Source organism: Salvelinus sp. IW2-2015, linkage group LG1, assembly GCF_002910315.2.
Source record: "Salvelinus sp. IW2-2015 linkage group LG1, ASM291031v2, whole genome shotgun sequence".
NCBI classification, from domain to species: Eukaryota; Metazoa; Chordata; class Actinopteri; order Salmoniformes; family Salmonidae; genus Salvelinus; species Salvelinus sp. IW2-2015.
Genome location: NC_036838.1, coordinates 42,464,444 through 42,488,172, shown reverse-complemented (window position 1 = coordinate 42,488,172; position 23,729 = coordinate 42,464,444). Strand labels below are relative to the sequence as shown.

Genomic DNA, 23,729 nt, shown 5'->3' with positions numbered 1-23,729 from the left:
TCCTAGGACCAAAAATAGCTTCTAAACATCAGAACTGGGATTGCTCACCTCAAACTGGACAAAGAGTTTTTCTTGGACATTCGCTGGAGAAGGAAACGGAGATTCCGAGGCAAAAGATCAGGATGCCTTGTGAGGACCAGGCGACGAGTAGCTAATCTGCCCTTGCCCTCCGTTCTGCTAATTAATGTTCAAACAGTAGAAAATAGATAGGACGAACTGAAAGCACGTACTGTATATCCTACCAACGGGACATTAAAAACTGTAATATTTTATGCTTCCCCGAGTCGTGGATGAACGCCGACATTAAGAACATAGAGCTGGCGGGTTATACACTCTATTGGAAAGACAGAACAGYAGCCTCTGGTAAGACACGGGGCGGGGGCCTATGCATTTATGTAAACAACAGTTGGTGCACAATATCTAAGGAAGTCACAAAGTTTTGCTCGCCTGAGGTTGAGTATCTTATGATAAGCTGTAGACCACACTATTTACCCAGAAAGTTTTAATCTGTATTTTTCGTAGCTGTCTACATACCACCACAGAGCAAGGTTGGAACTAAAACCGCACTAAATGARCTGTATTCCGCCWTAAGCAAACAGGAAAACACTCATCCAGAGGCGGCATTCCAAGTGGCCGGKGACTTTAACGCAGGGAAACTTAAATCAGTTTTACCGAATTTCTATCAATATGTTAAATGTGCAACCAGAGGGAAAAAATCTACACCACCTACTCCACACACAGAGATGGATACAAAGCTCTCCCTCACCCTCCATTTGGCAAATCTGACCATAACGCTATCCTCCTGATTCCTGCTTACAAGCAAAAATGTAAGCAGGAAGCACCAGTGACTCGGTCTATAAAARAGTGGTCAGATGAAGCAGATGCTGAACTACAGGACTGTTTTGCTAGCACAGAATGGATATGTTCCGGGATTCGTCCGATGGCATTGAGGAGTACACCACATCAGTCACTGGCTTTATCAATAAGTGCATCGAGGACGTTGTCCCCACAGTGACTGTACGTACATACCCCAACCAGAAGTCATGGATTACAGGCAACATTCGCACTGAGCTAAAGGGTAGAGCTGCCCTTATTGTGCGGTGTGTGTGTGTGTGTGTGTGTGTGTGTGTGTGTGTGTGTGTGTGGGTGTGGTGTGTGTGTGTGTGTGGTGTGTGTGTGTGTGTGTGTGTGTGGTGTGTGTGTGTGTGTGTGTTAATATGTGTGTGCGTGCGGGTGTCTTTGCATGCATGCTCATGGGTGTGTACTAAGTACAGCATATGTTTAAATATCCTAAAGCTAGCAGAACTCAAGGGAAGCAGAGGATATAAACGTAGACATGCCATCAGTAAATGTTGTCACTTTAATGCTATGTAGATATTAATTTGTAGTGAACGGTCTATCTACTGTGAAGATTTCTGTATTGAGACTACTGTTCACAGCATGCAGTTCAATTTAGCCTCAAACATACCTTCCTTGCCAGTCGTCCTCCTGTCTGAGATTCTCTACTAATCCCTTCAATCACCAAATATCTCCTTCCTGTCCACTGTGAAGTCATGTTTTTGAAAAGCTTGAATCGTTTAGATATACTTTCGAGAGTTTCCTCACTTGGTTAGTTCTCAAAAAGCTATAATTAATGCAGTATCTGCACTTGAGAGCATTCATGAGAGCTTTGTTTGCTGTGTGCTTATAATTTTAATCCAAAGGAAATACTACTAAATTATTCTWGTTTATCACTGAGGAGAATGTTGGATGCATTTGTGACTCGTTTCAAGAAACTAGGCGTATGTAGCACATCACTACTTCACAGGAGAGGGATTTGAATTTAAACATAGATGTATTTTATCAAAACGGGATTTTGGGCAGAAATGCCTTCTGAAACGTGATATTTCATGTGCCTTAATAACAAACTTGTATTCCATCCATAAATACAAATAAAATTGTTAAATTACGAGCCTAGTCGGTTTAGCCACCGAAAAAGACAGGAACCATCCCACTAGCCATGATTGGCTGAGATAATGGATGGGATGGACATGCCGGGAGATGAATTTGGATTGRTCTGCCATGTAGCCTGCTTCTGTCTGTAACGTGAGCTGTTCAGTATGTGTTGATAGTCCTTTCTACCACGCAGTTTTTGAAAGATATGACGTTAGCCATCGAGAACTACTTTTCTCAACTACATTGATGCCCTGAATTTAGCAGGCGCTATCCACAGATCAGTTGGAAAAAATGATGGGCTACTTTCTGCACACGGTCAGTGTGAACCGGAGTGACGTGACACAACGCTGGCCAAACAAGATGTAWCTACAAACAAAACAGAGTTAAATGGTTCCAGTTTGCCGTGAAGTGTTCATCCATGTATACGGGTAAGAGTCTAGCTATTTTCAGATTTAAGTTTCTAATTTTGTCAGAAAGTCATTTTTATTGCAAATTAAAGTGTACTTTTAGTTAGCTAGCGAACGTTAGCTTGCTGGCTCGTTAGCTAACATTACTTGTATGATCTGTGCAGTAATATTATTTGAATAAGAAATCCATTTGCATTGCTAGTTATAGCCTATTGTTAGTTATCTAACATTGAACCTAGTTTGTTAGCTTTAGCTACCTACAGATTCCTAGTACAGCTATGACAATGTTTGTATTGATAGTAGTATGAGTTTGGATTATGCTGGTTCATTATTTARCTAGCTAGCTACCTAGCTAGCTACATGTCTAAACAAAAGACTCCACTTTGGCCGGATTATTACATGACCCATCCACTTAGCTAGATGTGGCTGGGGGGTTGATATAGCATTTCCTTCACATGACCCATCAATTTAGACAAGTGTGTCAGGTAAGCGTCATCTAATAATTATAAAATACTTCTAAATTATTTTCAGCAAAAAAACATGACAAAAACACACTTTTTTAACTGTAGTAAATACTACAGTATTTAATTTGCATATACCCTGCCCATTCCCCTCCTCCATATCCCAATTTGTCAACCCATAAGTGAGAAACCTACAGTACATGCCATGTGTAGACCCTATATTGTATTATAGAAAAGAGCAGAAGCTCTGAACTATCCGTTCAGACCTACCTACCTACCTACAGGTTATGGAAAATGTGCTCTTTTAGTATTTCTCAATTCCACTTCTATGTCAAAGATAATAAAACAAAAACACTATAGTAAATAATACAGTCATGTCCGCAAAAACACTACAGGAAATATTACAGTCCGCAAAAACAGTACAGTCTACTACAATCCGTAAAAACACTACAATAATTGCTATAGTATATACTACAATTTTTATTTAATACAGTAGTTGTACTATAGTTAACTGTAAATACTATAGTATAGTCCCTGAAATACTACAGTATTYACTGTAGTGAAAAAATACTAGTATTTATACCATAGTATATTATAATATTTTTCATGTGGGTGTGGAGAAAGAATCCCCCATGCTCACCTTCTTCAGTCTGCCACTCCTGGTTCCGATAAAAGCCACGCTGTAGCCATTATAGACGTAGGAGATGACAGAGGTCAGCCTGTCCCTGGTCTCAGTATACACCGTCAGGCCAGCTACCAGCTGGGAGCCCCCAAGGGGCTGGTTGATATCCAGCCCACAGAAGTGATCATCGATRGGCACAGGCTGCAGAGAGAGATGGGGGAAGACAGGGAGAGATGGGTGAGACAGAGAGCAAGAGAATGAGAGTAAGAAATCTCGAAAAGACTGCTGTAAAAATCCTTACATATTTGCTACACACAATTACCAAGGTTTTCAAGGCCRCAACTTCAAAAGTTATTGGGGCTGTTACATTTGTAAACAATGCCAGGACAGTGTGTTTGTTGAGCAGTTTAATTGCAGAACGCCATGTGTTTTGTTCCGGTTTCTGTGATTTAAATCGCTTGATCTGACATCACACAAATACACAGTCCCAGAGATGTCAGGTTTTGATTAAGCATCAAAGAGGCTCGCATGCTAAGCAGTCCTGTTACATCTAGCACAACCCACCTCAAACATCCACTAATGGCCTGTCAGACGGAATAGAAATCTCGCTTTTTAGGGCAACACATTTGTACTTTCATTTCCTGCACCTCTCGAGAGTATCTATTCTGCTTTCTTCTGCACTGGAACAGATGGATGACATGGGTAAGAGGCAGTATATGACTATTAGCAAAATAGGATCTTGGAGGCAATGGTGGAATCAAAGTGGTTGGGTGAGAGTTGCTGAATAACAACCTTGATGGATGTCCTTGTTACCGTTTTTCTGAACGCTGACAGCCTCATAGAGTTACAGTCACAAATGGAAAGAGAGAGAGTGAGAGAGAAAGAGAGAGAGAGAGAGCCTGAGCCTCTAAATGGAATCAAAGCGACATACAAAACTCCTCTGATTAGCATTGTACATTCATCTCCCCCACTTACTCTGCTGCTCTTTTGGAATATAGAAACRGTGAATGGGACTCTTCAGCGGGATTCTGGCTACTGTTAGTGTAATCAAGGCTGTGGGGTAATCAAAGAGCTTCAAATATTACATTCTCTAACCTGTCAGCTCCACTGTCTGAATAATGTGCATGTATACCACATCAGAGGAGCCAATGCTGGTTGGCCCCAGGCTAGCTGGATGTTAATGAAGGGACTGGATGCAGAGCCCTCTTCAGGGGTTTAGCTACAGGTACCTACCGCCTTGGTGCACTGCACGTCCTTTCCCAGCAGCCAGTGCAATTCCAGGTTGCCCTCTCCCTGGTAGCAGGACTGCAGGCGCTCTTTGATGCGGGCGTTGACGTCTCGGATGGTAAAGAWACACAGGGCGGAGTTGTCCAGAGGCTTGTGGTACTGCTTCTGACCCTTGGTGAACACAGCAAAGAGGATGTCATCCTGGGCACTGATGTTGAAGGACCTGGCCAATACCTTCCCTGCCTTAGACAGGTGGGCGGCCTGTAGGAGGCGATACTCCTCTCCCTTGTGTACACAGCCCACTGGCAAAGACACATACGAGTGGAACTTTGTGTCCCCTTTGCAGAGGCGTATGATGCGGGTTGTGTAGAACAGGTCACCAGGGGAACTGCCAGCTGGCATCCCATTCTCTGGGGTCTCTGGCTGCACGGTCAGGAAGTAGACAAAGTTCCCGCTGGCAAAGCCGTAGATGTAGTAGATGTCAAAGCGCGGGACCAGAGCTAGCGTGTCAGAGGGGATCTTAATGAGAGAGGAGACAAAGTCTGTGTGGAGCTCGTAGTCCAGCATGGCAGAGGACTCTGGGTCGCGGGGCAGCTTACGGCTGGAGATGGTGGGGAAATAGTCCTGCTTCCCACCCACGGCTGTGCCGATGAAAAGGGTGCCGTCCTGGCCCTGCGAGGAGGGCACGATGACACCATACATGGTGCCTGTCTGGTTGACACTGGAGAGGTAATGCTCTTTCTTGTGAGTGGGCTCTACCAGGATAAACAGGTCGTCCTGTCGCATCAGCTTGCAGACTCCCTGGTAGAGGCTGCCACAGGCCAGCAGGCGGTTGTGGGAGTAGTCTATGAGCAGCAGTTTGTTAATGTTGTCAGTGGATGCTAAGGGCTCTGAGCAGGGCTGCACTATAAGAGGAGGGTAGCAGGCGTTGTTGTCGTACTCAGGACCTGTGTCGTGGGAGATCAGAAGTGTCAGGTTGGCAGACAGCTTGTAGATCCGGTTCACAGCACCAACATAGAGAACACCAGTGGTCTTGTGCACTGTCAGGTGGTTCAGGGTCCACTCTCTCCTCTCTGACTGGAAAGTGTTGACGGAATGACCTTGGCCCATTGCTAGGGAGATAGACATCAGGACCAACAGCCACCACGTCAGGGCCCATGACTGCTCCTTAGTACGGCCGCAGTAAGTGCATCCTATATCCAAACAGGTCCCCATCCCCATAGGGCTTCTAAGAGATAGCAAGTCCAGACAAAATGTCTAGTGCTGTAGGGCAGGAATGAACAAGGCTGTACTCAGTCAGGCTGCACTCTAGTTGATATCCTCAACAATGGTCTTCACATCATCCTGAAATAGAAGATAAATAAACCGAACATGTTATAATAAACCTTTCATAAACCTTTAGCAAGGACTCATAAAACAGGGTTTTATTCATAAAATGTTTTGATTAAAATAATTATATGAATAACCTCCCTCCAATTTTACAAGGGTGACATTTTACAATGACAAGAGTTTTCCATTATAAAAAACAGGACTAAGAGATACAGGCCAGAGACAGCACAGAATCACACTGAAAAATAGCATCTTGAAACGGTTTCACCCTTGTTCTTCTGCTCTGCTTTCTCAGACACAACATACATCAACGGAACATGGAATTGCAGTAATCACTTCACAGTGTAGACCTCCATCCCCACTGCAATCAATACATTGGGCTAGATTAGCAGGAGAGGTGTTCTCTCTGCTTCCCCTATCTGCAGGGGCTCATTCTCTCTGCGAGGTGTTCTCTGCTTCCCCTATCTGCAGGATAGGATCCAAATGTATTATTATGCTTCCATGTATCCAGTTCCCTGTTTTCTTTATTCCCCTCCCTCTTGTTCTCCTAAATAGTCGAATCCTCCAGGAATTAGTCACTCTCTCCAGCGCGGCAGACATTCCTAAATTAATCAGGCCTTTTCCAGGGATGGCGAGAATCATTAGGGATTCAAAGTCAAGCAGCATCAACCCTTTCGCTTCCTCGGTTAATTTCATTAGCATAGTTTATGTAGATGTTTCAACCAGGAGAAAAACAATGACTCTAGAATATTGCATGGAATGGATGGATGGATGAGTGGATGGATGGATGAGTAGATTGATGGATGGATTAGAGAAAGGAGAGTGAAAGCCTTGAAAAATCATGTTATGTATGACTTTCTTTATTTTCACAATCTACTGATCATCATGTGTTTTATGCTTTAGTTTGAGTTCACAGCTGTCTAAATTAAAACATTTCTCACATTGATTAGTCAAGATAACCTGGTTAGTCACTTTGGACCTGGAGAACAAATGGCACGTTTACCAGGCATCCTGTTTATATGAGTCCTTATTAATCTAGGGTAGGGAACATTGATCAAMATTGATGAGGGAGAACTGGTGGCTTCATACTTGCACTCACTTCATCCCAGTCAATTATAGTAGTAATAAAAGTGCCATGCGCGAAGGAAAGGACTGTAAATTAGGAGTCCACATCTGCCTGCACTGCACCCGCTCCTTTCGTCTAAGTCCCAGCAACTCTGGAGGCTTAGCCAAGCTGGCTCTCTAAGGCTGTGGAGCCCCCACAAGCCACACACTCTGTCCTATCTGATTCCAGACCAACAGCTCTCTACTGTAGCCTCTTTGCTTCACAAACCATTCACCTTCCCAGTAAAATGGTACGGAAGCATTTGGCCAGCTCAAAGCCTTTAGCTTGGAAAGAATTGCCTTCTTGGTCCTAGGTCCCCTTAAGATAGGAAAAKAGATTATTTATCTCAATGAGACGTCCTGGTTAGAGTAAAGGTTAAATAAAAATGGTAATGTGTGTCCTAGAATTGGACAGAAGTGGCCATGGCTGCACTCCATTGCTAACTACTAACAGGATGTCTGGCAGTGTATGTTGTGTATGAGCCAGGGAAGGGGGGGAAAGACAGGACTGGAGGATTGACACAGTGGTGTCTGGGATCTCTCCAACTCCACTCGTGTCTCATCTCCATCTGTCTCTGCCTCAAAGATATCAGGGGGGAAATCACTGGAGTGTTCCTTTTTCCTCTGGTCCCTTTGGCAGACAGACACACTTTGTGTATTCTTTCCCTGTTCTCTAAAACAAACAACACATACCACCTTTGCCACCGGTGCTGAAAGAAATCCTAGGGGAAACAMTTTACTTGCACCGACATTGCTGCCCTGTTCTGTTGCCATCCTTTCATCATGGAGTTCTTTGGTTGTTATACATGTCAGTTACAAATCTAAATGTTACACGGAAAATATCAAAACTCTATATCCAGATAAATAAATAAAATGTCACTGCCCTGGCAAGCTGTGCTGTGCTGTGCAGGATACACATAAAAGGTCAATCCTGTGGCTCCTGGGAGGGAGAGAAACAGGTGCTGACTGGAGATAGCTGCCTAGCAGAGCCTTAGCTACTAGCAGAGCCTTAGCTACCAGCAGAGTCTTAGCTACCAGCAGAGCCTTAGCTACCAGCAGAGCTTTAGCTACCAGCAGAGTCTTAGCTACCAGCAGAGCCTTAGCTAATACTGTAGCAGAGCCTTGGCTACTAGCAGAGCCTTGGCTACTAGCAGAGCCTTGGCTACCAGCAGAGCCTTAGCGACCAACCGAGCCTTAGCGACCAACCGAGCCTTGGCTACCAGCGGAGCCTTGGATACTAGCGGAGCCTTRGCTACCAGCGGAGCCTTGGCTACCAGCAGAGCCTTGGCTACCAGCAGAGCCTTGGCTACCAGCAGAGCCTTGGCTACCAGCAGAGCCTTGGCTACCAGCAGAGCCATTGGCGCACTAGCAGAGCCTTTGGCTACCGTCGCTCTACCAAGCATTCGCTCTCCTTTGATTTGAATAAAGATATCACATGTCCTTCTCTGACAATCTCTCTCTCTCATCTGCAGTAACTAGACATTCCTTATCTAGTTTCTATGCTAATATAATAACATGTTGTATTCAATTGGCCTTTGTAGTGAAACATTATGAATAATCTTAGCTAGTGAATCTCCGGGCCCTGTTACATGATTCTCACACAGGTGTGAGCTGTAACTCTGTTTTCTGTACATGCAGAAATGAATTCCATTTTCTGCCCAAGCAAATGGATTGTCACAAATCATCCCCTCCCCCCCCCCCCCCACAGGAGTGCACCCCATTTCAAACCCTATTTTAAGCTCCCAGTTTACAATATCATGGGAGACCACCTTGAGTTGCTGTGTTCAGTGGTTTGGGAAAGCCATTATTTTATTGTAAATTATTACAATCCAAATCATATGACCAACTTCAGTGTTATGAACCTCAACATCATTTGCATTAAGATCTTAGATGCGCCTCAAGTATTATGTCTGTGTYTGTGCAAAATGATATGTAATCCCTCAATTTTCATTGAAACCGTAAAGCTAAGGACAAATATTATAGAAACGACAAGGTGCAGCATAGTTCCTCAATACAGAGACCAACAGAGGTGAATTCAGTGTTGTGAAGATCAAGCCAAACCTTCTATAGAGAATAACAAGATGGGCCAGAAGCAGGAAGTAACAGCAGTCTATCGATTTATTTTCTGCTGGATTCAGTCATGTTTGAGGCGTGCCATGCAGTCACACTGCTCTGTTTACCCTGGATTATAGGGACAGCTCCTTGCTGGCTGCAGCCCTCCCTGCTGAATACACTGCCTTGCCAGTCAGACACACTCCTGCCAACCCCAGCCTTAGCCCCAGACAKGACTCATTCACACACACTCATTGAAAAACATGCTCAGGCCTCTGGGGATGCCAGGCTATGGTGGAGGGCACCAATCCGAGTCAAAATGGCATGCCATGCCACCATGTTTAATTCGACCTTAAGACCTCCACCAAGGGGTGTGCCTATGTTTTCAGCCTTCATTGGAGTACATTGGCTCGGCATTCTGGCATAAACTCTGCAGTGTGTTATTATGTGTGATTCATTGGAGGGTAACCGTCTGTGACCATACATAAACATGATTTAAAATGATCACAGAAATATGTCTCCTTCTTTCCCTCTGTGCACTTTATGCACAGTGCGTATTGTGCTTTATATCTCAGGAATGTGTTCCATTTGCAGCAGCCTCTGAGGCTCGTGCTGGGCCCAGGCTGATAACGTGTGAGAGGATTGGAAACAGTCAGCACACTGTGACACCATCTTTCAGGCTGCAGGACAGACACAGTGCTCTCACACTGAGGCAACAATAGAGTTGTGTCCTTTCATCAGATGTGATGAATACTGTGTCCCTTGTGGCCATGTCTGATCAKGCTGGACAAGACAGAGTATTAACCCAGTATGGAGGCACAGGGACAGGACTGGATGTGATCTAGTTATATCAAACCTCCAGAGTATTGCTGTACATCTGTGTTTTGCAATCCTAGGTTTTAGGGTGGAATATCAGGGGTTTTGACAATTGAGAGAAAAATGACGTATTTACCTGATTTATTTGATATGAATTGTTAACCATTAATATTTAACTAATAGTAAGACATTTCTATCCTGCTAGTGTCTGTGTTTTATGGTCTCCACTCTAGTTCTCTGCAGCTAATCTGGGCGTATGGTCACTAGAGATGGCTTGAGCTGACAAATKAGTTAAAGACTGCATTTCATAGACAAGAATGTGTTTTACTAGAGATAGCTTAGGAGTAGAACAATCCCTAATTGTCTCAAAATCATCCTTGCATCTGGGAAACTAAGCCAGGGAGGGGTTAAGACAGATAACGACAGGATGAACCCAGAGTGGCTTCTGATGCCCCAATCTGCATGGGAGGGGTGGAACCAACCATGACTAAGCATACTTAGTGTCATGCAATATATAAAAAACTTAGCATTTGTGTAAAGGTTAGGTTACTCGGTCCAACACTCAAGGGTGTTGGGTGGACCAGCCTCATTATTGCAATAATTAATTGATATTGAATAAAGATGATTGTTTGAAGAAATGACAAAGTCTCACTTGATTAGAATATTCCACCACACAAAACCTTTACAAAGCCATATAACCATAAAGACAACTTCATCCCTTCTAGAGCTTATGTCGATGCATTATGTGCAGTATATTGTCATGTCCCCACATCTGGGTCAGTCTGCACAATGGGACACAGYGAAATGTCTCATGCCCCTCAAAATGGCAATCATTTAATCATGGGCTAAATCACAAAGCCTGACGGGATACCTTGGTCTTGGGGTCCGCAAATCCATGTGGACGAGTAATAGGGGGAGGGGGAAATTGTAAACATTACACATGAATGAACTGGGAGGACGCCAGCCCCAACAGAACTTGACTTCCAAATGAATAAATKAAGGCAATTAGTAGATCTGTTTACAATGATGCAGAGACAGAAGTAGGTCATACATGTTGGAGATGGGGGGGAGAGCGAGCYAGAGAGCCAGAGCTGGAGGCTGACACTGGTACCTACAGTGAGGGGTWGAGGAATAAGGACATGAAAATGCCGTCTTTAATAATGATGACTTTTAAATGAATGTCAGATTTAATCACAAGGGACCTGTCAGGTTTATGGTCAAATAAATGTTTTGTGATCACTCCTCTGTGTCTTATTTGTGTTCTCATTGGAGGGCCAGGCCCGGGGCTATGGATTCTGCTTTTATTGGTCTTCTTACAAACCCACATTCAGCCCTCAAATGGCTACAATGACATATGGATGTTCATTTAAAACTCACGATACTGTGATTATTGGACAGGCCTACRAGCAGTGAATTCTACCAGATTTAGTGACCATTTGCCTCTTCAAATCAATTCAGGTGTCATGACTTCCGCCGAAGTCGACTCCTCTCCTTGTTCGGCGGCTTTCGGCGGTCGATGTCAMCGGTTTTCTAGCCATCGCCGCTCCATTTTTCATTGTTCCATTTGTTTTGTCTTGTTCCCTGCACACCTGGTTTTCATTCCCWAATCACACTGCATGTATTTATTMCTCTGTTCCCCTCCATGTCTTTGTGTGAAATTGTTTATTGTTATGAGTAAAATAATAATTAAATGTGAATTGAATTTTATATCAATTGTGTTGTTTAGTGAACAATTCTCAGACTGCTAGCTTTAGAGACCAAGCATTAAAAACCATAAAACATCACTCAATCAATCCAAGAATATTACGGTTGTAAAAACCACAGGGTAGTGAACCAAGCTAGGGGAAAGGAATCTCTTCAAGCATATTGTCAAAACACAATCAGTGACCTCTCACAGTGATTGGCATTATGCACAGCAGTAAAACTTAAATTGTCCACATGGAAATATAGAGCTTCCCAACATTGCCATAGTCAGATTCACTCATCAATTCCCTTCCCTTGCCTCTGTCTTCAGTACATTTCACTGTGGATCTCTACTGACTAATGGTGACCTGAAACAGGCTCTTTGAATCAGGGAGCGCTCATGTTGCATGAATGATGAGAATCAAAGGGGAAAGTCAAAGTGACCTCCAGCACTCTGATGAAAACCTGTGCAGCCCAAGTGCAATACCAGGTCTTCTATAATTCAACATTCAGTGAAAGACAGAGCAAGTCTATATGTCGCTAAATCACCCCCATCGGTAATGACATTTAAGGGACTTAAAAAGAACAAGGGAAAGAGCACGGCTACGAGTGCACTGTTGGCATGACAGCTGAGAGGACTAGGGAATAAGGCTAATGAAATACGAGCTCTCTTCCCCAGTGTGGTTTGGGCAGGGACAAGGAACATCTATAGAGTTCTGTTTGGATATGCTCTCTCACTGTTCCCGTAGATTACCAGTTAGTTACAACATTAGTCTATTCCTGCCTTGAGTGTATTTTTTTTTATATAGCTTACGACATCCTACATTTATTGTAACTGTCCCTGTAGATCAGCTATATTCGTCTCAGTCAGTTACAGTATGACCTGTCTCTTATACACATCTAGATGTGTATAAGAGACAGGCTGTGTAGGGATCAGGATGCCAAGGATGGAGGTAGCTGGCACAAAAAATGCGATCAAAGAAATGACAACGCAAAGAGAGCAGCTGCTACCTTCACTGCTGACAAATCACTGGGAGCCCAGAAAGAAACAGGGAAGAGGAGAGACAATACATGGTGTCTACTATTCACAACTTCACCCCTGGAGACTCTGGTGCACCGGCAGCACCCATTCCTCATTTAATGCCCAGTGAAAATAAGACCAAGGAGGTGGGACACAGCCAGAGCCCTGCAAATAAAAGCATCTGCTCCTACAGCTTAGCTTCTTCCATCCTGCCCCTAACTTTAACCTACATTGAAACTCTGCACTAATGCCCGAGTCAGTGGCACGGTACAGGGAATAAAAACATAGAGACTGACTTACTGCACAAATCATGTTCCCCTAAATACTTAATTGCTTCCTCCTCACATTATATGTTTGACACTGCCAAGTCCCCTCCTATAGAGTACTATATGCCTTTATCTCTGCTCTTATCTCTTAGTTCTCAACCCTGCTCATCTATTCAATGTCCCGTCATTACCTCATAKGTCTCTAGAAGCACAAGCATTTCGCTACACTCACATTAACATCTGCTAACCATGTGTATGTGACGAATAACATTTGATTTGATTTCTCTCACTAATGAATCTGTGGCTCTCGCCTATTGTCTAAAAAGCTCAACCATTTACACTAGCACAATGCCATCTCACAAAGTGCCAGGGATTACAAATCAACATGGAAGTAGCCTGTAGGAGAACATCCAGTACAACAGCACTGTGACAGCAGCATTTACATTGAAAATAGGGATAACAATCTGGAGGCGTCATGCCATATTGCATGCAGTGTACTGCCAATGGTACCACCTGGCAGGTGAGCTCCCTGTATGCCTCCACCTGTATCTCTCCTCCTACACTCTCCACTAAACTCTCTACACTTTGAATAGACACGTACAGTCTTTTTACCTCTATGCTGGCTTTCAGACACCCCTAAATAAACAGGTACTTGATGGAGGACGGAGGAGAGAAGAAAACAGCTACAGGCCATGTTTGTTAATTTGGGGAATTGTATTTATCTTTCTCACTCTCATACTCTCACTCTCTCTTTCTCTGTCTGTCTTTGTGACGTTCCCTCTTTCACATACGCAAAAGTGTGTACACTCGCTCACGCACATACATACAGTACATACATACAGTACATACATATGTACATACATACACAGTAGCCAACATGAGGGCCCTCCTGCCCTTCCTCCTCAGGCTATAGCATCTGAGCTGTCGTGTTTCATCAGTTTCTCCGTGGGCAACGGGAGGGGTCTCCAGCTCTGGGTAGTGAGCTGATGTGCAGTCACACACCGTGTAATTGTCTTACAAACACTAATTTGCTTGACTTACCACTGAAAATAGAGTGCAGGGCATTGCCGCTGACCCACATTGCTCCTGATGATGTTTGGATCACACAACAACCATATTTATTATCAACATTTGATCAGGCTATTACTCCACACGAAAATATCATAATGTGAGTTTAGTGAATGTGCCTCCTGTTATCTATAATCATTTTAAAATGGGGAACCATGACACCTCGGTAAAGAACACACTAGCCAGTGTTGCAATGTTAAATCAAAAAATATGAAGAGAACTCATGACTGATGAGAGGCAATGAAAACAAGGTCAGTAGATTAGAGAAAGTTATGCTGCAGGAAATAGCCCTCTTTTTACCATTACAAAGAATGATATAGAGATACAGTAATAGAAGCAATCCAGAGTCACCTCTAAAGGAAAACGCAATCTCATTATATGACAGTAGGCCTACAGTAATAAAAAATGAACTAAAATAAAGACCTATTTAAATTCTAAAATTAGCAGGCAACTGATAAAGCTACTGGCCTGGCATTAGCGAGCCAACAGAGAGAAGTCAATCTCTCTCTCTGTGAGAAGCTTTACAGCTCTGGTGGGACCATCTGAATAAATGCCAGTCCAACTGGCCAGTGAGATAAGCACGAGCGTAGAGAGCACAGAGAGCACACCAAGAGCCCTGGGTTCATCTGGTTTGCATGACTAGGAGAGTCTAAAAGGCAACAAATCCAATCCCCCTTCCAAACACACAGRCAGAACAAAGATGAGATGAGCTTGGTCAATAGCATTGTGAAGTTTGCACTGCAGCTGCTGTTTAGGCTTAAAGGAGCAGTTCACTATTTTACAACATGATCTTAGATGGTTCCTCACCCTGAAAGTAGTCTATGAGCCAAGAAAAACTGCAAGAGAAAAAACTGTTCAGTTTTCTTTAAACAGCCACTACAAACTTCAGCTAACCTTAGCCACCAMAAGCTAATAATGAATGGAAGTGATGGGGGCATGTGRGTATGTTTTTTTTTTAAAGTCCACATCACTTGAAATCAATTCAAATCAACTCCATATTTGGTTTGATGTTACTTAAAGGTGATTTTGCCATATAAAAATAAACATGATCACATGCCCCCATCCAACACAATCTCACACTAACTTTGTGAAAATTATGTACATTTTTTTTACTACATATTTGTGTGTTTTTGTGTGGCTTAATTTGTGTGAAAATACACACATTTTGTGCAACTTCATTCAAAGGAAAATACATTTTTGGGGGGCAAAYTTCAGTACAATCTTTTGAAAGTTATTGGAGCAATGCATTCTGGGCAATGGTGTTCTACACTGACTTTTTTTGTGTATTTATGTAAAAGACAAACGTGTTAACAACACAATATTGTTAATCAACCAGGTTGTCACTGAAATACTTATAATAGTAGCCTTACTTTTTTTATATTAATGCCAATGCTGTTTTCTATGTTTGTTTGTTAATACTTTGGGATACTGACGCAATGTCAGATTTTATGAGGGATGCCAGATTTGAGAAGAATAAGCTGTATTTGTCMGTTTTTTTGTGGTATCGATGAAGGTATTTGATTGGAGAATCCGGATACATTTTCATGATGGGAAAGTAATTAATCAATAAATGTGGGGAAACAGAAGACCTGCAAAACAAATCTGTTAATGTTTAATTCCCCTGGTGCAACTGCATGGTATTTGCAACTGTAACGAGTCTGGACTATGATCAATTAAGCCATATCAATGCAGTTAAACAGGTTCATGTAAAATAATGAATTGTGTTGGCTTAAACGTATGGCACTTCCAAGGCCGCTTCATTATGACTACTACGGTTGTGTCAATCATGTTATATACTTTATAGATGTTTTTATTTAACTAGGCAAATCAGTTAAGAACTATTTCTTATTTACAATGACAGCCTACCCTGGCCAAACCCTCCCCTAACCCAGATGACGCTGGGCCAATTGTGCGCCGCCTTATGCAAAATGTATTTAGAAATCTATGTTATTCAATTATTGCACCCACACTGCTCGAGCGCGCCAACGAGCATCTGCGTTGCCAAGGGCTAAAATAGAAATCAGTTATATTTCTGACGCAGATCGTGCTGCAAGTCCTGCCTCTCCCATCTCTTCATTGGTTTATAGAAGCAGGTACCCACGTKCCATCGCCTCATTGGTTATACCAACGTGGGTGACTGAAAGACGAACGAGGTGCACCTAATTTATGAAAGTTGCCAATCGCAATATAAAGTCAAGAGAAGAAAAAGCCTGGAAGGAAGAGAGATAACTAGAAAGGATTCGGTTGACTGTTTTATGTGTGGATTAATTGTCGGAGTAGAGGACCTTGTGCATTTCAGGTAAAATAACAACTCAATGTTTATATCCCAGGACAAATTAGCTAGCAACAGCAAGCTAGCTAAATAGGACAAATTAGCTAGCAAGTGCAAGCTAGCTAGCTAAATTGCCATAAATGTTTAATGCTTTTCGATCTGTCCCCAAATTAATGTAATTGGTTCAGAGTTTGTTTTTATATTTTAAGCTGCTTGTCGTGATCGCGTTTGGTGTGGAGGGACAAAATAAATGTATGCACAATGGCGSACACTCGCAGCTGGTTTGGGTTCCGTTTTAGACTGCTGCGCCACTCGGGAGCCCGATGGGCGAGGCTATTGTAAGCTAAGATTTCTATTGTAAGCTAAGATTTCATGGCAGCGGCCGTTAGAGCTCACCTCGCCACGTATGAGCCCTGGTTAGAGTTCCTGTTACAGTTTTCACTTTCTTACGCTAGATTGGTGGCTGCGTTGGGATCACATCCAGCTCACGTCTAGTTATGTGATCTAGTGGTGGGAAGCATTCTGTTTTTCAACATTGTGTTGGGTGTAATTACACTGATATATCTAGTGAACAATGGATAAGCAGCAATGGGCATGACAGATAGAAGTAGTCACTACAGGTGYRRTCAAGCCTTACATCAAAGTTGCCTGAAGCTGAATGGAAAGTGCTATGCCCTGASCAGTTATTCAGAAGAAAATCCTCTGTGACTGTCTATTTTACATAAGTTAACTTWCCAGTGTGGACCCAAAACAAACACATTCTACACATTTACAAACGACCTGTTTAAAGTGTTATTAMAACCATGGTGTTCTTTTGTTACTGAAGCTTAAATATAAAATAAYCTGACAATGATCCACATCACATGGGTAGACAAATTATATGTGTGTTATGCAGCAAAACACAACTATCCTTTTTATGGATGTAAACCAGTAATATGAATAACTTTTGATCCATCCTGTTCTGATCTAATGAGATGGATGTAGGATTTTCTACAGCCTAGAATCAAGACCTTTCCCAGTCATGAAGGACGAAGCTAGGCCCCTCTTGGTTCTCATTGGCGAAGACTGAACTCAAGTTAAGGGTTATACGTCAGACTCTCCTATACCACTTTGCCCATAGGTTGTAAATAAACCCGTTTTATGCTGATTCAATTTGCATGATTACTATAGGGCTGTGAAACCCATAGCCGAATGGCTTCAGACTGAGCCTTTCTCACTGGAAATTGCTGCTGGTATTTAACATAGCATAGGGTTAGGGTATTTCATTCATTTCAGACTCTCCTATACCACTATTCCCGACATCTATGCAAAATAATTCATACAAAAGTCAAAAGTTGGCTATAACATGAGTACAAACAGAGTGTGTGTAAGTGTTTGTGTGCATGTGTGTATTATGGTGTGTATTATAATTTCCCATCATAAAAATGTATCTCCATTCCCCAATCAAATACCTTAATTGATACGACAAAATTGAAATCTGGCAACCCTCATAAAATTCGACATAGCCTTGTATTAAATTCATTATGAAAGAAATGGTGTAATGTACACAAAAAAGTGTAGCCTTRTATTAAATGCATTTGTGTAATGTAGGCCCCACGAAATATGAAATGTGTTAGGAAGAAAATCATGTCATACAAAGTATTAAGTGGAAACAAGCATAGAAAACAATATTGGCATTAATAAAAATTAACAATTTAAGGCTACTATTATATTATAATTATTTTGGTGACAACCTGGTTAATGAATACTATTGGGTTGTTAAGGATGCACATTTTGATGTATGCCCATTTGAGCATGATTAGGATGATGAGAATGATGATGATAGGTCTCATAAAAGGGTCTTCAGGTTGTGTGTGCCTATTGCTGCTGCTGCCTAAACCCAGAATCCCTGACAGTTGTCAATCATAAGTAACTTGCCTGCCTCAAAAATACAGAGGTGATGCCTCTATAGAGAAATATGTCCACGATTTTGCACCACCACAAAATAGCAATTCAGTAGGAAATGTATCACAATATGACATACTCCAGATAGTCAGATAGCCTATTCTATCTCTATATAAAGAACTCATGAAGCATGAGTACTAGATGCGTTGGTACCCCATCAGCTGCTTGCTGAGTGGGAGAACGAGATGATATCACAGTAAATGCAATTCAATTTAACCTGACTTCTACGGAATGGTTACCATTGTCTACATCCTGAAAGATCCTGAAAGAATATACCTGTATGTAAATACATGTGGAAAGAATATACATGTATGTAAATCCCTTCAAACAATAAGAATGTAGATCATTTATTTTGGACGCGCGGGTTTATCATTTCACATGATTTTTTTATCATGCGTCCTGAGCGCGCGAAGTAATAACCCAACTTTTCCATTTCATCCTCTCATGWGCTGCAGTTATCAATGTTAGTATGGTACTCACCTTGAAATGTAAAAAGGCACAGTCATGATGTGTCTGGTGTGCTAAATGAATAAAGAACCTGCTGAATGTAGTGTCCTTCCTTTGGTGTTGGAAAATGTCCCACAATGGCACCGTCAGCTGTGAAGCGCGCTATGTCCATATGCCGACAAAAAAACAATCAGGATGCGATTATCATTCTCATTTATCAGGCTGGAACAGTTATCTGATCTCTCATTTTATTAATGGAAATTTAGCCCTACATGTGTTCTAAACTCGCATCCCTAATTCAACATCAATAATTTTCTCGTTGCCACATTTCAAAAGACTCGTTCACGTTTCAATTCGGTGTTTCAATGCCGGTGGTAGGCTTCAAGATAGGACTCTCATCAGTTCACTTGCATCTCACGTACAGTGTGCTGTTCAAACCCAACCTTCCTCGCGTCATCCTTTGGAAAGGGCTCAATGTCTTTTTTCTTGAACTGACAGTGAACGTTAGTTGGCTTCCTCTTTAAAATATGAGGAATTGGTGCCTATAGGGAATTTCAGACTGCTGTTATTGGACCATTTTAATGAAGAATGTGTMGTTTTTTTATGATTGTGTTTTTATTTTCATATAGTGTTGTGTATAATAACGTATGTTTGAATGTGTATATGGATGTGTAGTTGAATGTGCATATTGTATTTTGATGTGTATTGTTGTGCTAAATAGAGCTAATCTTGGAAAGAAACCTTGGTCTCAGCATTAACAAAAAGTCGACAAATTAGTCCACAGGACTGAGTCATTTGATGCTCTCACATTCACACACTGTGCTCTATTGCACTTTTTTTTAATAGTTACAACCCACTAGGAAAAAACTGTCTGAATCAACGTTGTTTCCATGTCATTTCAACCAAAACATTCAGTGTGATGACATTGAAACAATGTGGAAAGCTGATTGGATTTGCAAAAAGTAATCAACCGGGTGACATTTCTTATTGATTTCACATTGAATTCACATTAGTTGACAACCCAACCAAATGTAAATCAAAACTAGACATTGGACTGACATCTGTGCCCAGATGTCAGTGGGAAAAGCAAGAAACATTGCACACTGCAACATTATCATTCATAAAAATGTGTTTTACTCTATTCTCCATGTACCCTTGGAGATTTAAATGTCAAATTTCCCTTTTAAACACTGACATCTATAGGTTCAATGCTGCAACCACACTCTTTCAATTAATTAGTTMTCTTTGCTTCTAGCTGCCTGAAAATCTAACTAGTAGAGAAAACATCCAGAATATCTAATTTGCAAATGTACATATGCATTCTACCCCTGAGTAAATGTTGTTGTAATGATAACATTCCTTGTGAAGTTATCCTGCTATAGACACAGCCTGGGCTGGTAGAGGAACTAACGTAACAATATTCATTAAATACAGAATAAGGTCACCTTATATTACAAAACCAATCATTTTGATTAATAAATAGGCAGTAGGTGCCATTGTATACTCTTCAAAGTCAAATCCAGAGTATGTTGACCAGAGACCTGCTCACATTGCTGAAAAGCGCAGAAGGCCTTTCTGACAGTTTTCCTGGGGGCAGTAGCAAAGCCTGTCAGACGGCCAGCTGTCTGGCCCTCATTATCCAGCGGTTGACATGTGGAGATGTCAGACGCACTACCTGGTGGTTCTGAGCGGCCCGAGGTGGCCAGTGGGCTGGCTGGACTCCCCCATAGCAGTACAGATGGCAAGTACTCCCCACTGGCCTTCACAGGTGATCTGGCCGTGAGCYGCAATTACACAGAGAAAAACACACAGAAAGACAGGGCCCTCTAAAAACATAAAGGTTTCAGAACAATCAGATTTGTTCAGTACATAGCTGGTTTTCAGAGTGACAAGACAGTGAATGTTTTATAATTATGATTTATAATTATTTTGCCCAATAAAGTGATCATGCTGGTTATTAGTATTTGCTATCAGTAATGATATATCTGCCATATAAAGCATTGTTCAGATGTATTCATTATCAGTTGTATGCCTTTGCTTAGGGCCCTAATAACAGACAGAGCCAGAAATGAACAGTTAGATGCAATCTACTTCATGGAAATTACCATAACAACACAACACTGTGGAGAAACGCATTGGGGAGGCGTATACACATGGAATAATATTGAACTGACTGGCTGCCCAATCAAGCTGTCATAGCAGATGGATAATAAGAACAAAAACCTATAAAACCAACTGAGCTGTTACAACCTTGCTTTAAAATGAATGAGACAGAGGATTGCTAAACAAACACACTGAATTAGTTTCACACTTTGTTCATTTCACATCCATTATCTTCGGATTATAACAAAACATTTATCAAAATGACACTTGAATCTTGAGCTCGAAAACAATTATCTTTGGTCACTCAAACGTGCTGAGACTTACTTAAAAAGGAATGTAGGCCTACTTTAATAAACTTGATAACCAAATGCAAGTACCAAGCAGGAAGATGTACTGTACTGCCATGTTTGAAAACACTTGTACTGCGGTCATTGTGGATGGTAATACCTTAAGGGGACAAAGTTTTTACTGTTGGCTGCCTAGTAAATGTGCACTGTGTAGTATTTAGTTTGCATTATTTACAGCTACATATGACATTTCTATATTTATGAATCTGCCTTACGGGACGCAAAGATCTTACCACATCAGAGAGAACCAGAACCATATGTATTACATTATGACTTTTTAGAAAACTGAAGTTAGAGAGTAAGACATCCTCAATTTGAATACATCTGTAAATACTCTTTGTGGAAAACTTACCTACAGTAGTACTAGTTTGATACTCTGAGTGATACCCCTCCTTGTGTCTACAGATTTACCATACTCAATTACAACAGTGTGCAATGTTAGTCTACTCGCGTTGTTTCCATTTTAGAATTCGGCATCTTAATCCATCTTCATGTTATTACCCCCATTAACTCCAGAGCTATTCTCAGGATCATGACCCTCACTGAGAGAGGAAATAGAGAGCGAACCAATTATCTGTGAATGTGATATGCAAACATCCTCCCCTCCCATCACTCATGCATTTTCAACAGCTGACATTTGCTGACATTTTGTGCCCAGCAAAGAAGTAAATAAAGATGTGAGGAAGGTAATGAAACATTAGATGCATTCATTCTGTGTGAAGTGTTCCTGAATGGCTGGAGTAATGGCATCACTTTTCTACTGCCATTCATAACCCATTTATGGTACACAAACACTCATCATTCAATGTTGGAGATACAGTAGCTGGCAAGAAGCTACGTGTCAAAAAGGTAAGGTTGACTTGATACTTTTTTCCCACTTCAACCTGTCCTTTATCCTTTCATAACTCTTTCATCAACATGTTCCATTCACCTCCTCTCCTCTGGGTTTGAGCAATGATGCTGATGAGTCCTACTGTGATCTCCTACCTGGGTCTGGAGGTCATTCCCTGGTGAACAGGTGGACTAGAACAGAGCAGCCAACTCAGCACATCTTCACATCCTGCAGAGTGGTATGTGATCAGAGGCAAAATGCTTTTGGTGACCAGCCCACTGCACATGGTTCAGTTCTATCCACAATGTTGAGAACGRTTTGAATACTTTTTCTTGTACTTTCAGATCATATCCATTCATATTTTTGCAGAACACACTTTTTGTTCCTGTTTGTATGTCCAAGGAGGTTGGTATATGTTGTGAGTTAGGAAGGCAGGTTCTTTTAAAAGTTGCTCCTCCATTATAAACTAACAACATCCATCCCAGACCTTTTCAAATGGGACTTGAATGTGATTGACCTTCTTTCCTGGAATTCATTTGCATCTTGCTTATTGGATAAAAGAAAATGCGTCTGCCTGGTAAACTGGCCCTTTTTGTGAATATAAGATATATGAAAATATTCAACAGGAATTAGGGCAACACACCTCAGGGCTGCAAATTAATGAGGTGAGAAGATGGGTCCTYTGGTTTAAAGAACATGGCTATGTTGGAAAAGTAATGGAAGGGAAGCAGCTCTCTGTAAAGCCTCATTTAACCTCCATCTCCCTTCATTGAGTTTTAAAATTGCTCCACTGCAAATAGTGCCAAAGGTCCGCCAGAGAAATCTGAAAGCAGAGGAGTTGGACGAGATTATGATTTTGTGCTGTTTAGAAGAAGTGTGGAGCAGAATTAAAAACCTTCTACCTACTACAGTACCTACAGTTTGACAAAAGACTCTGAGCCTGACAAGGACGTCAGACCTCAGCACCGTCACAGTACTATGTTCAACCTCAATGGCTCTCACCCTTAGCCTTTTTAGTAGATTATTTTACTGCTCCATAATTGAAGTCCACCCAACAAATAAAGAAAGAGAAAGAAAGAGAATCCATGGTCACTCTAAAGCAGGGTTCCYCCATCTGGCAGCCTGCCAGCAAATCAGCTCCAAGTGATCTTACATTTTGGATATTTGTTCCAAAGTTTCACACGCATAGTAGAGAGATGAATGTGATCGTATAGAAATTKAAGCAAGGTTTGAAATGATAAGTCAAATGTTATATCTGTTTGGGCAGTCTACAAATTATTTGTAATTTGGCCACAAACTTGAGATGACTCACACACACACACACAATGAAAACGTCCTATACCTTTGGGCCAACACTGCTGTATGTTTTTATTTTCTTTATGAGACGAGCACTCTCACACACTCAGCACACACACGCACACASACATACACAATGGCTATAGAAATCTGAAGAAATTTCTAATTTCAAGAGTGCAAACACATATTTCSATTTCCAAGAATATCATTATAGTCCCTGAAGGCCTGTTCACAYTTAATTTCTTCAGACTGTCCACTTTTCACTCAACTATTTTGACTGACGTTTGAATTAGGTGATGTGGATGACCAGTATTTAAGAGCATGACGTCCAATTTTCAAAGGCATGTTTTCTGTCATCAAGAGAAGTCAGGGAGGGATGGATAGAGGAAAGATMACCTATAGAAGAGGTTGAGATTTGCCAGGCCGCTGCACGTCCGTTGACAGGCCTTTTAACAGGTTCAGCCATCAACCAAGGGAGGATGTGCAATATCAGCCGT

The 23,729-nt window shown here is 41.8% G+C and overlaps 1 protein-coding gene across 2 annotated transcripts in view; it reads right to left on the bottom strand.

Moving 5' to 3' along the window:
- LOC111967897 (plexin-A2-like) overlaps window positions 1-19,097 on the bottom strand; it is a 73,297-nt gene extending 54,200 nt beyond the window's left edge. The window contains exons 1-3 of one of the 2 annotated variants that reach the window (XM_070445010.1): window positions 18,688-19,097; window positions 4,659-5,996; window positions 3,444-3,626 (exon numbers count right to left, since the gene is read on the bottom strand). In XM_070445010.1, coding sequence (XP_070301111.1) covers window positions 3,444-3,626; window positions 4,659-5,873 — 1,398 coding nt within the window. In that variant the 5' untranslated portion in view covers window positions 5,874-5,996; window positions 18,688-19,097. The remainder of the gene's footprint in view (window positions 1-3,443; window positions 3,627-4,658; window positions 5,997-18,687) is intronic. The other variant, XM_023993344.2, reaches the window with a different exon arrangement.
- Window positions 19,098-23,729: the final 4,632 nt, after the last annotated feature.